This window comes from Sinocyclocheilus grahami, unplaced genomic scaffold, assembly GCF_001515645.1.
Source record: "Sinocyclocheilus grahami isolate Dianchi unplaced genomic scaffold, SAMN03320097.WGS_v1.1 scaffold440.1, whole genome shotgun sequence".
NCBI classification, from domain to species: Eukaryota; Metazoa; Chordata; class Actinopteri; order Cypriniformes; family Cyprinidae; genus Sinocyclocheilus; species Sinocyclocheilus grahami.
The window spans coordinates 154,736-167,885 of NW_015505619.1; the positions used below are offsets into that span (position 1 = coordinate 154,736).

The following is a 13,150-nucleotide window of genomic DNA, read 5'->3' on the forward strand; positions in this document are numbered from 1 at the left end:
CCATTTTACCTGTACTCACCATTTTAAACAAGCTTGTTTCCTTTTTTTTGAGTTTGATGTTAATGCAGGTGTCTTACCTTTGCTGAGGGTTCCCGAGACAAGCCTCTGAAGGGACTGAATGAGCTTTAGTACCCCCTGTCTGCAGCGGCAGGTACAGCCAGCCATGATGAGAGAGAATCCAAGGGTGCACAGACAGCCCCTACAACAGCCTAAACACTGCTTTCACCAGCGGTGCTCACAGACGAGACGTACGTCCCATACGAGCCTCTCCGTGGCCTCCAGAGTGCTTCTCACGTCGCCTCTCGCTCGTCCAGTCCCACAAGAGCTGTGCTTTTAACAATGGGTTCCAAGTCCAAGAATGAGAGCAGGATGCCCAGACAACACACACACACCTTTCACCCACTGTCCTCACACACACACACTCACACACGCACAAACACACACAAGATGCTCACAAAGTGCCTGAACCTGTTTTCCTCTGCCTCTGTGCCAACCGTTTGAAGTATAAAAGGAGAGTTGCTGAAACAGCCGACTGCTGCTGCGAAAGTTAGAGGGGGAAAAGTTGGTGAGCGCTGCAGGCTCAAAGCTCAGAGACCGACCTGATGAATTATTAAGTGGATGGCAAGAGCTCGCTGCTGCGCTACAAGGTCTAAGAACTGCTCGGAGGACGTTGAGTGTCCATGGAGACAAAAGAGTGGCTTTCCTTTTCCTTGACGATGCTTCTCCTGGTTACGCCTCTGCCTCTCTCTTCCTCTAGTTGTATGTGTGTGAGTGCGTGTGTGAGTGTATGTTGCGGTGTTGTGGCTAGATGTCTGTGGTCCGCTGCATCGTTTCAGACTGCTCTGTGCTGCTGGACAGATCCCTGCAGCATAAAACAGAAGACTACTGCTCTCTCTCTCTCTCTATCTCTCTGTCTCTCACTCTCTCTCTCTCTCTCTCTCACACTCAGGATGCATCTCTTCCACAACTTTTACACTTGCCTTGTAGTAGCTGAGCTAAAATATATTATAATCTATTCTGTTGTACTCTGTTCTGTTTTGCTCTGCTCTATTTTTCTCAAGTATTTGCATCAGATTCTCTTCTATGAACGTTTCTATTTATTGTATAACCCTCTGTTATAATCTACTCCATTATGTTAACAAATATATTCTATTAAAATCTGTTCTTCTGATATATTATACCACAACATATTCTATTCTATTCTATTCTATTCTATTCTATTCTATTCTTCGGTTACATTCTGCTAGATTCAATTCTATCATGTACCATTCTAGTAAACTTAAATATTACGTTCTATTAACTATCTATTAACTCTATACTTCTGCTCTATATAGTTCTATTCTATTCTTTAGTTCCTTTTATATGTCATACTATTATGTTAAAGGTTATATTCCATTAAACTGCTCTATTTTGCTAGATGCTATTTTATTAAGGTTTCTATTCTGTTCTGTTCTAATCTATTACCACATCATATTCTATTCTATTCTTGTATTCTGCTACTTTGCATTATATTTTACTCTCCTTTGTTAGATTATATTATGTTAAAAACTCAATTCTATTCTGCTCTATTTATTTATTTATTTTATTAACATTTCTATTCTATTCTATAATCTGTTAAAGGTTGTATTCTGTTCAAACTGTTATTCTGCTCTATTCTGTTCTACAAAAAATTATATTCTGTTCTGTTCTATTCCATTCTATTCTATTCTGTTAAAGATTATATTCCATTAAAAACTTGATTCTTCTGCTATATATTCTAGATTCTATTCTATTCTAAGCTATTTTCTGTGAATATGCAAGACTCAGCACTTTGTCAACTAGAAGAATGGCAAAGTGCAGAAAAAGTAAAACTGTTTGTAAAAACTACTTTGTTAGATTATACTGTATTCTATTAAAAACTTCATTCTGTTATGCTCTATTTTTAGATTATATTAACATTTCTATTTAATTATATTCTACAGTATTCTGTTAATGGTTGTATTCTATTATAACTCTGTTCTTCTGTTCTATTCTGTCCTACTTAAGTTTCTATTCTATTGCTACTCTATTCTGTTAAAGATTACATTCCATTAAAAATTTTATTCTTCTGCTATCATTTCTATTTAATTATATTCTACAGTATTCTGTTAATGGTTGTATTCTATTATAACTCTGTTCTTCTGTTCTATTCTGTCCTACTTAAGTTTCTATTCTATTGCTACTCTATTCTGTTAAAGATTACATTCCATTAAAAATTTTATTCTTCTTTCTATTCTATTCTATTCTATTCTATTCTATTCTATTCTAAGCTATTTTCTGTAAATATGCAAGACTTACGATTATTCAGCACTTTCTCAACCAGAAGAATGACAGTGCAGAAAAAAGTAAAACTGTTTGTGCTACATACCACTGTGCTTATGATTATTGTAATAAATTAAATAGTATGAAAAAAAAAGTTTGGAGTATCAAGCAGCATAACAGATGGTTTCTATTTTTATAATATTTTTGACCTAAATAGGCCTATTTTAATGTAAAATTTAGAAACTTGTAATAGTGGTCAAAGACTCCCTCACAAAAATATTAATGTGACAAATGTAATGAAACATATAGATTCTTAATGTGAAAATATCGATACTGTATTGTTGGGTACAATATTGCTTGTTTGAAATATCATTGTTCCCACCCCTACATTCCCACGCACAACCCATTCCAACTTCTCGCATTCATTTATCATTCTTGCCCTGGCTGAGGGGAACCCAAAATAGGCAGACAGAAGAAGAGGAGAGAAAGAGGGAAGAGGTAATGAGAAGTGACAGCTGTGATAGATGGCAGGATGATGCTGGAGGAATGAGACGGAAAAGTGATGTGCCAAGATACCTAAGTCTGCAGTCAAAGAAAGAGTTCTCAATATCAACTTTTCTTAAGCCCAAACAAACTGTGCATTGACATCCACATAATTTATATCTTTATACTTTGTCAACAACTATATAATTTTTTTCTTAAGGAATTTTAAAAGGCACATCTGGTTATACCACAATGAAATACCTGAGAGCTTTGTGGAAACAACAACCTAAGAGAGATAAAATGTACCTTCAGGCATGAAGCGAAATTTTTTTAATGTCATTTTAAATATAGCAGAAACGTGATAATTGAATATATGTTTCTTTGTTTGAATTTATATAACTTGAATAGGTTATGTTTAGCATGTTCCCAGAGTAGATGCTTCTTATTCTATTAGACATGCTCAGAAAAGCCCTTTTATGTCCTGCGTTGCATATTGAAATATTTTTGGACTGTGTGGGTGGAAGTGCAAAGTGGATAGAAAGCAAGCAAGACAGAGTGAGAGTTTGGTTTTTATTGATTAGGAGATGTATATAACCGAAGTAATAGAATTTCAACAATGTTCAGTGTCTAGATTTCCTTTTATATTTCAGTTCTGCTTCTGCAAGATTCTGAATCTTTTATAAGCATAGATGAAAATAAAACCATTTATTCTTGTGCCTAAAACAATAAAAAAATGGTTTCTCACATAATTGTGCAGAAATATGCGCACATGCTGTGCAGTAAAATTCAGCGCTCACAATATGCGACAGACATCTGTAAAGCACTTCAGGTTGCTTGTGTTTGTGCAGCTTATGTTATAAGAGAGCAGGAGGATTCACCCAAAGCAGGAAAATCAGCTCAGGACAGCTGCAGTGAGGTTCAGTCCTACAAAGATGTGTTTCAGTTCTGCAGGTCTGACATCCCCAATTCTGTATGTCGATCACTTTGCAAGCTGCTGGATGCATTTGTTTGGGGTGCATTTAGTAGAACTGCATTTGAAGAGTCACAAATGATATATGCAGAAAAAAGCATATTGCGTATATGTAAATGTATATGTGTTCTTGCATAAGTGTTTAATGCATGCTTATTTTATGCATATTGTGTTCTTTCTTCTTTATTTGAATACATATTGAATAGTCATACTGATATCTCGACCAGGACAATTAATCAGAATTTAATAAAATTGCATATTAGAATAATATAGAGGAAAACAATATATAATGAAAAAATCCATCAGTTTAAAAAATAAAATAAATAAAAATAAATAATATTATTTTATATTTATTGTTTGGTATAAACTGCTTAGTGGCATGTGTTTGCATTAAATAATAATAGTAAAATTATATATGTAGATAGAGAGAGATAGATACTTAATTTTATATTTAGTTTTGAACTGCTCAATCTCATATGTTTGCATGAAATAATAAATAAAATAAATAAGAATCATAAAATATTAATTAACATATTTGAAATAAAATTATACATAACGCTCAGACTGTATATATAAAAGATTATGCATATTTATATACAGTAGAAACTGGCTCAGAAAAGGAACAAAACATGCTTCAGTTCACGCTCTGTTCCAAACAGAGTTCCTTCAAGGACTGATAGTTTGCATACAGCTAACGATCCTCCAGTGTGCCGTTAAAAATCCCATCCCATCCCATCCCATCCCATCCCAATCTATCCCACAAAGTCTGAGCACCTCCCACAAAATATTTTTTGTAACACACCGACTCACAGCAGAGACTCTGTTGCCATTATATCACACTGTCTAAGCACACCCATCTCAGGCTATTTTTACTGCTAACCATTTAATGAAGCTGCCACGGCTCACACTTACACAAACACACAGTCATACACGCACACACGCTTAGGGCTAGGAACTGCACTCGACACTGTTGAATTAACCTTCAGACTTTTCTATAGCTCCTCTGCACCTGTTCAATCCCAATCTTCTAGACTGCTTGCTTTTTTGAAACTCTAATTAAAAAACTAAATCTATCTGAATAAAACTCTTTAAAATACTTAGCAAGGTCACGCAAAAATCTACAAAAGTCATGATTTTTATTGACACAGGCTACCTGCCAAACATGTATCAACTGTGTGTGTGAACTGCAGTGAATTTGCTGTGCTCCAATTTAGATACAAGCAGTAGATACAGCAAAACCCATGAGATTACAGATACAAAAGTAAACTCGTCTATTTTTAATTATTATTTATTTTTAATATGTTTATTTTCAGAAACAAAAACAGAAAATGAAGCATCACTCTAGTTCAAGAGTTTACACACATTTTTAATGGTCATTAGCAGTGCTGCTTTTGGTAACTGGACTTTGCAGCTTCCCAGAATACCCTAGCAACTGGCAGTTTGTCTTTCTGTCTATTTGTCTGGGTGACTGTAAATCCTTCAAACCTCAAACTTTTAAAATTATTTTAAAAACTGTCTGACAAGGCTTTGTCAAGTCAACAAAAATGTCAAATAGATTTTTAGTTTTAAGCACCAATATATTGTACAAGATAATATATTGAGTAAGTTGAGTAAGTTGTTGTATCTTGTTTTAAAAAAATTCTAAATAAAATCTTTGATATTTTTTCTGGAAAAAAAAAATAAAAAATCTGACTACAAAAGTACTTTTTGCAGCGTTAACATACCAATGGCTTCTAATTTACTTCAGTTAGTTTATGGGAGAGTGAACAAGAGAGAAAGTTAATGATCTAAAGAGAGTTAATATGATAAAATGAGGTAGTGGTATGACATAAATGTAGTGTAATTTATGAAGAGAGATGATAATACATTAGGATATAATGATATACAGCAAGACTAATTTGCACTCACAAGCCAAAATTATAAAGCTCTATGACACCTAATGGATTGCAGCCCACCACCCCTCCACTATCCTGCTACACCTGAAAATGCAGTCACTGAAGTAAGATACCACAGCCTCTATTTAGCGCAGTGTTATATGCGATAATGGACAGAGCATGTGTGATTTAAGTGCGTTTGATAGGTGACACATAGCAGGTGCCAGACAGCTGTGGCACTACATCTCAGAAGCAAACTGGAAGAAGGTTTCAAACTGACAGGAAGATATGCACCTAGCGAAATCTCAACAGAGCAATGAATCCATATACTGTCAGCTAAGAATGCTATAGAGAAGGTTAGAAGCGTTCAAATTGCTTATTTTAGAACCATGGTCTTTTTAACCAGTTTAGGCTATTAATTAACATGCCTTTCAAATTATTTAATATGACCACTTGTGTTCAGATTTTGTCGAGATGCCTGAATACTGTTAAATGAATAAACACGTTACGAGGCTTACAAGCGAGCGTAAAAGAAAGGAAGTGAATCTTCTTTTTAACAGATTTGGAGAAATTTAGCTTTATATCACTTTCATCTTATTCATACATTTAGAAGAAGAGTCCAAACGGCTGATAAAAACATTACAATAATCCACATGACTGCAGTCCATCAGTTAATGTCTTGTGAGGTGAAAAGCTGTGTGTTTGTAAAAAACAAATCCATCAAGGCATTTTAAAGGGGTCATATGATGCGATTTCAATATTTCCTTTCTCTTTGGAGTGTTACAAGCTCTTGGTGCATAAAGAAGATCTGTAAAGTTGCAAACACTAAAGTCTCAAAACCAAAGAGATATTCTTTATAAAAGTTAAGAGTCAACCACGCCTACCTAAAACGGCTCGTTCTTCTAACACGCCCCCACATACCTACGTCACTATGTGGGAAGATTTGCATAACGCCGCCCAAATGTTCACGCAAAGAAAGAAGGCGTAACTTTTATTCTCGCTGTTGTATTGTTGTTGCCGCCGCCACCATGTTGTGAAGGCGCTGTGTGTTTCGTTGTGAAAGCGAAACGACTTTGTTTGGCCTTCCAAAAGAGGACAATATCCGCTTTGTCATGCCTGGAGCTGATCCGTGCTGGTCGCTGAGGGAATACATCAACTGCGCGCTGTGGATCACCGGATCGGCTTTCACCGTGGACGAAGCGGAGTCCAGCCCGGGGTCGTCACATGTGGTTGCCGCAAGCCCGCTCGCCGCCACTCACTCTAGCCGCCGGCCTCTGCTCACTCAAGCCCGCCGTGTGTGACACTGTGTTTCATTGTGAAAGCGAAACTATTTTGTTTGGCCTTCCAAAAAAGGACACGACTAGAAATCAGTGGTTAAGTTGTATTTACAACACTGTTCCAGAACAGTTCAACCCAAATATTCCGATGTGTCCAGCGCATTTTATGGAGGACTGTTTCCTGATCCTGGGAGAGTAGACTACAATGCCGGCTGTTCTGACTCACAGATTGTAAGTACGTTTTTTATATTTAAAGAATTTGCCACTGACGATTCAAACGCGAGTTTTGAGCAGTGTAGAGTTGCGTTTGTAGTTTGTAATTTCTCCGATCACAAATGCAGACATGGTTTTATGTTTACGCAGCGCGATGCAATGCAATGAGTAAAAAGACAGTATACGTCTTTATAATCCGTAATTATGTCCCCACTGGATGCAACAAATGCCTCGTTTATAATGGGTTTAAATGTTTTTGTCTCGTTGCTCCGGCCGGGACAAGGCATCACAATATGGCAAGGGGCATAACATTTCTGTCACACACTTGAGGTATTCGGCCAATCACAACACACTGAATAGCTGGCCAATCAGAGCACACCTTGCTTTTCAGATCGATGAGCTTTGTAAAAATTGACGCGTTTCAGAAAGGCGGGGCATAGAGGAGAAACAATAATGTACAGTATGTGGAAAATAATGTGTTTTTTTTACCTTAAACCGCATAAACACATTTCATTGCACCAAATACACAAAATAATGTTCTTTTTAGCAACATCATATGGCCCCTTTAATTTTAAAGTTTAAGTTTAACTTCTGGCCAGAATACAAGTTCATAATCCATAATAATGCTTCCTCCAGTTAAAAAAAAGTCAATCTCCTGTTGTCTGCTCAAATCCACTGACATATTTATTTAGGACTGTTCTCAATTGTAAATGGTGTTTGATTTGTGCATATTTCTCTCCTGATTGAGATGAGATGACTTTTTCGCTGGAGAAAGCATGGAGAGGACACATATTTTAGCCAAAAGCAATGGTTTAAGTTGAAAACCTCTTAATGATGGATTTCTTTTTTTATAAACATGCAGCTTGTGGATTACTTGCATTACTTGTGGATTATTGTGATGTTTTTTTCAGCTGTTTGGACTTTCATTCTGATGACACCCCTGCACTGCAGAGGATCCGTTGATGAGCAAGTGATGGGTGAGTACATTTTAATTTTGTTGAACTATTCCTTTAAACCCAAGTGTTGTTCCAACATGGTCCATGATGGCCCAGGCATGTTCATAAACCTATATTATTTTTATTTAGGATCAAGCATATTTAGGTGACAGTTTGCTTGAGCAATGGTTACCCCATCGGAAACAGTGTAAGATTGTGATTCAGGATGCATGGACAACAATACCTGAAGAAACTTCCAGCATCTCATGGTCTCCATGGCTCACAAAAGGCTGGGATTGGGAAAGGTAATGGCAATGCAGCATGTATCTGTTTTTTTCCTTGTGTGCTGGACAAAACAGAGTGTTAAACCTGATGTCACCTGAAGTAAAAATAGACACTATCTTCTAGATCCTGACTCGCATGCATGCCCCTGAATGAAACCATGTGATGCTGCTCTCTTCCCCCCCTCACTCTCTCTTTTCCTCTCTGTCCTCTTTTTTATTTTCTCTCTACACTATATAAACAACTCTAAGAAACGCACAATCCACTGTGCAGGCCTTTTCCACCACCCAGCTCAGAAATATCCCAAGTTTTTGGAGCTCATCTTACATTAAGAGCAGCAGACATAACATTTTGCTTGTTTCACTCATATTCACACGTAGGTAATTGTTTTCTTCATGTTCCCCTTGGGAAAGGAGAGAATGTGTGCTTTAATCACACTGGTTTTCTTCACCGCTCTGACCATCCATGTCCAAGAGAAATTCCTCTGGGCTCTTTCTGTCATAATCTTGCTTTCTCTCTCGCTGTGGTGAATTTTTTCCTGGTTGCTGGTCTCATGTGATTTGCATTGTTCTGGTGTTTATTATTTTGGGGGTTCTTTGGAGAGATTCTGTTTGAAGGTCTGTTTGGTATTCCTGAATGATTATATGAGACCTTCAGTCTAGATTTTCTCACATTTGATCTAAAATCAGGCTGTGCTAAATAAGAATATTTACATTATACTTTTTATAAAGCTTAATTTTATTGTACCACGATCAGTATTTTAAAATTGCCTGAGAGCCTTTATGGAACTAACCGTTTGTGTTACTTGAATATTGCAGTAGAAATGCTCCCTGAAACTCTCCAATGATTGGTCTTTTGCGTCATGTGCCCCCTTACATCAGCACATTTTTGCTGCCCTTAACAGAAACGGTGAATGCATCAAAATTTCGCCCTTGTGAGCAAAATAGAGCACAGTTTTATGATCATTAATTATGAAAGACTAAAAGTAAGCAATGAAGATGCTGGCATAAGGAAATCTACATGAAAATCAATGCTGTGAGGTTCAAGGGCAGGGGGCTTCGAGAGAGAGAGAGAGATTTGTAAGTGTTTGGGCTAAAGTTACGTAGTGCGCAAACACTAACACTCGAACGCACAACATAGTTATGTAACTGAAGGAGACAGACAGCTTTTAGACCACAGTGTTTCATACCTCACTGGGCTGAGGACATTTTCAGTAACTCACTCTCTTTTTCTCTGTGTCACATAGTGCTTCTTGTTCTAATATTAGGTTGTGACTGTCATAACTCATCTTCTGAAAAAGAAAAGTGATCCACACAGTACTGTTGGTGTCCATGAGCAACGCACACACATACACACACACCAACAAAACCATGTCGAGAGCTCTCCCTGACTTGAGTCTGAAGTGCAAGGTGGAAATAAACACAAAAATAATAGGATTCTTAAATTGTGTATTTGTATATTTACTAGAAACATAAATAGAGAGTCATATATTATATACTCATTTGTCCAAAAATGAAAATTCCAAACCTGTATGACTTTGTTGTCTCCTGTCTTCTCTTTTCAGTGTAATGAAATGAATGAGGCTTTTCTTGTATGTTCCACAGAAGAATGAAAGTCGTACAGTTTTGGAATGAAATGAGTAAATAATGAAAGAAATTTCATTTTTAGTCGTAGGTAGCAAACAAATCATACATTTGTGTCAAACATTAGCTGTCAAAACTGATCTGAATGATTTGTGTACAGATCTGACTACTCTGAATTTCTCTCAAATAATGGTATGATTTATAAGGATTACTTTTATGGTACTTATAGTTCTTTTGGGTCTGTTTTGAAGCTTAAAAGCTCCAGTCCACATTCATTATAAACAATGCTTGATCTGTGCATATTTCTCTCCTGATTCAGATGAGACAACTTTTTCACCAGAGAATGCAATATTATGGAGAGGACACATTATTTAGCTGAAAGCAGCAATTTGTTAGGCTAAAAACCTCTTAATGATGGATTTGTTTATTACAACACTCAACTTGTGGATTACTTACATTACTTGTGGATTATGATGTTTCTATTAGCTGTTTGAACTCTCATTCTGACAGCACCTATTCACTGCAATCCATTAATGAGCAAGTGATGTAACGCTAAATTTCACCAAATCTGTTCTGATGAAGAAACAGACTCATCTACATCTTGGATGGCCTGAGGGTGAGTACATTTTCATTTTTGGTGCACTATTCCTTTAAAGCCAAGTGTTACATGATGATAACGCTGCCAACATGTGCCATGTTGGTGGCCCTAGCATCTTTAGGCAACAGTTGTTGCGCCATCGAAATGGTTGTGCCATCGAAAACATGAGATTGCATCTGTTTTGGGTCTGTTTTGAAGCTTAAAAGCTCCAGTCCACATTCACTGTATTGCATTAAAAAAATCAACCAGTACAAACGTAACATCATCTTTTGTGTTCTACCAAAGAAAGAAAATTATACAAGGTTTGGAATGACATTAAGGTGAGCAAAATTTTCATTTCTATCCCACAATAGACTCTTTTCACATTTCTGGCAAATTTGCCTTCACTCTCGTTGAATTAAAAACTTGTTTTCTGTAATGCCAAGTTAATACAACACAAATTGTACTTTTATAAATGTACATTGCATTTTTTAAAAATAGTTAGATTTACCATGTTAATAACTGTGGAAACATGCCGTCACAGTATGTGAGAAAGGTTTATTGCTTTCATTATGTGGATGCCATTCTTGTGGAAGTCAGTTTTGATCATGTCATTTTTTACCAGAGCTCCATTTTTTAACTGATCCTGGAAGCTGAGTTCACAAACCACTCACAGTTCTCCACTAACGTCATTACTCCCTAAAACCAAGAGCAGAAATAGCGTACCATCCTCAAGAAAACTTCGATTTCTGTAACAACACTGCATACAGAATCAGTGAAGCATAGTCGATCTCTCTCTCCCTCTCTCTCTCTCTCTCTTGTCTGTGTGTGTGTGTGTGTATTTGCTTAATTTTCCAGGGATGTGTTGTAGTACATACAGATGGAAAGATTGTAGAGGAGGAGCTTAATTCAATATTTCACGAAGGACGGTCAGAAGGGGGGCATGGTTTGCATGATTAGTTTTGTGCTTATATTCGAATTTAGGTACAAAACTGTATGTTTTAGTCGCACCTGCACTGATTGTGAATTCCATGCTCTGTGTTTCTTTCTGTGTGGTGAGGGAGGTAATTGATGGAGTTTTGTGTTGAGCCAGGACTATATAATAATAATCATTTATTTAGGGCTCTGTGCTTGCACATGAAGCAGTACTACTGTACCAGTCCTCAGACAGACGCTCCTTCTCTGACCCTCATAATTGGGTGAATAAAGGCTAATGATGTTAAGGAGCTGTTATTGAACTTAAACGGCAAAAGGTGACAGGAGATCAAAGAACTAATAACAGTCCAAATCTCACAAGGCACACCTTGTAACCATGTACTTTTATGTAATTGGAGGAATGGTAATTATTAGATTTATGCATTCAGGTCTTACAGAAGAGAGAGTAGAGATTTTAACTTTTAAACTTGTTTCAGTTGACTGTGAGAGGAAAGCCTTGAGCTAGATACAAATAAGAGTCCAGAAAGTGTATTTTAGAAGCTTCTATTTATGTATTTGTTTATGTATGTATTTATTTATTTAACTGAAAGAGAAATGTTAATAACAAAAATAACATCTAGATCCTATTGCCTGTTTTTGAAAATGTTTCTAAATATCTGTCAGTGACAAATTTGTGTTACAAATTTTAGTTGGCATCTTTTACATTTAAATACTATTTTACAAGCTGATTGGGATGTGTTATGACTCATATCACAGTTTTGTAAATTCAGTGTTATCAGACAGCCAGGATGAGGCTATACTGCCATCTGTTGGTTGTAGAGCACTATTACCGCCCAAAGTAGACTTACTGTATGCCACCAAACGAAACTAACTAGGGGACTTTGACAAAACCTGGATTGCTGGGGGGAAACAAACAAAAAAAACGAACATACAACAACAACGACAACAAAAAAGGGTTATTTACACGCAATCCAACACAAAAATTATAAACTAATTAGTTGCCGTAGCCTATAGTAAGTTAAGCATTTAAAAAAAAAAACCGGCGACACCCAGAGTAAGTTTACTTTACGCGGAAACAAAAGTGAAAATAAAGATTAGGGCGTGATTCATCTATATACAGTGACTCGCAAGCCATTTCCTCATTAAGCAGAAAAATCACAATGGACGAATATTATCCCATCATTGTAGAAGGAAACTGGCAGGCTAAAAATGCTAAAGGTGTGAAAAATAAACTTCAGATTTACTTTCAGAGTAAGAAATCTCAAGGAGGTGACTGCTTCGTGCAATTTAATGACGGGAGCAACTCTGCTACGATTCTGTTCAAATCATCTGACAGTAAGTTATTATCATGTTAACAAAATTACATTCATTTTGTTTGTTAAAATGTAATATACATTTTGAGATCTTGCCATGCCGTTTTGTCAAAACTACTAAAATATCACAATATGTGCAAAAACAGATAACTCCGGGTTTTTTTACATTTTCAAAAATCATATTTTTTATTACGTTATCACGTTTTTATTTTGTTTTATTGTGTTAGTTAGCTGTATTTTTTTATTTTTTATTTTTGGTTATTTTATCAAAATAACCCAACTGCAGTTTGATTGAGATTAATTGGAATGCCCAATGAAAAAACATGATTTTTGAAAATGGTTAAAAACGAGAGAGAGTGAAACAGAAACTTTGAAAAATCATGGAACATGCAAAAAAAAAAAAAAACATCTACCTCTATTTGTGTGT

At 36.3% G+C, this 13,150-nt stretch overlaps 2 protein-coding genes across 3 annotated transcripts in view; one reads left to right on the forward strand and one right to left on the reverse strand.

Annotated features, from left to right (window-relative positions):
• LOC107552061 (Kv channel-interacting protein 1-like) overlaps positions 1-857 on the reverse strand; it is a 31,471-nt gene extending 30,614 nt beyond the window's left edge. The window contains exon 1 of the mRNA XM_016233864.1: positions 78-857. Within this exon, the coding sequence (XP_016089350.1) occupies positions 78-165 (88 nt within the window). The 5' untranslated portion in view covers positions 166-857. The remainder of the gene's footprint in view (positions 1-77) is intronic.
• An 11,689-nt stretch (positions 858-12,546) lies between these two features.
• The window catches only part of LOC107552062 (poly [ADP-ribose] polymerase 14-like), a 16,229-nt gene continuing 15,625 nt past the window's right edge, over positions 12,547-13,150 (forward strand). For both annotated transcript variants that reach the window (XM_016233867.1, XM_016233868.1), the window contains exon 1: positions 12,547-12,745. In XM_016233867.1, the coding sequence (XP_016089353.1) occupies positions 12,571-12,745 (175 nt within the window). In that variant the 5' untranslated portion in view covers positions 12,547-12,570. The remainder of the gene's footprint in view (positions 12,746-13,150) is intronic.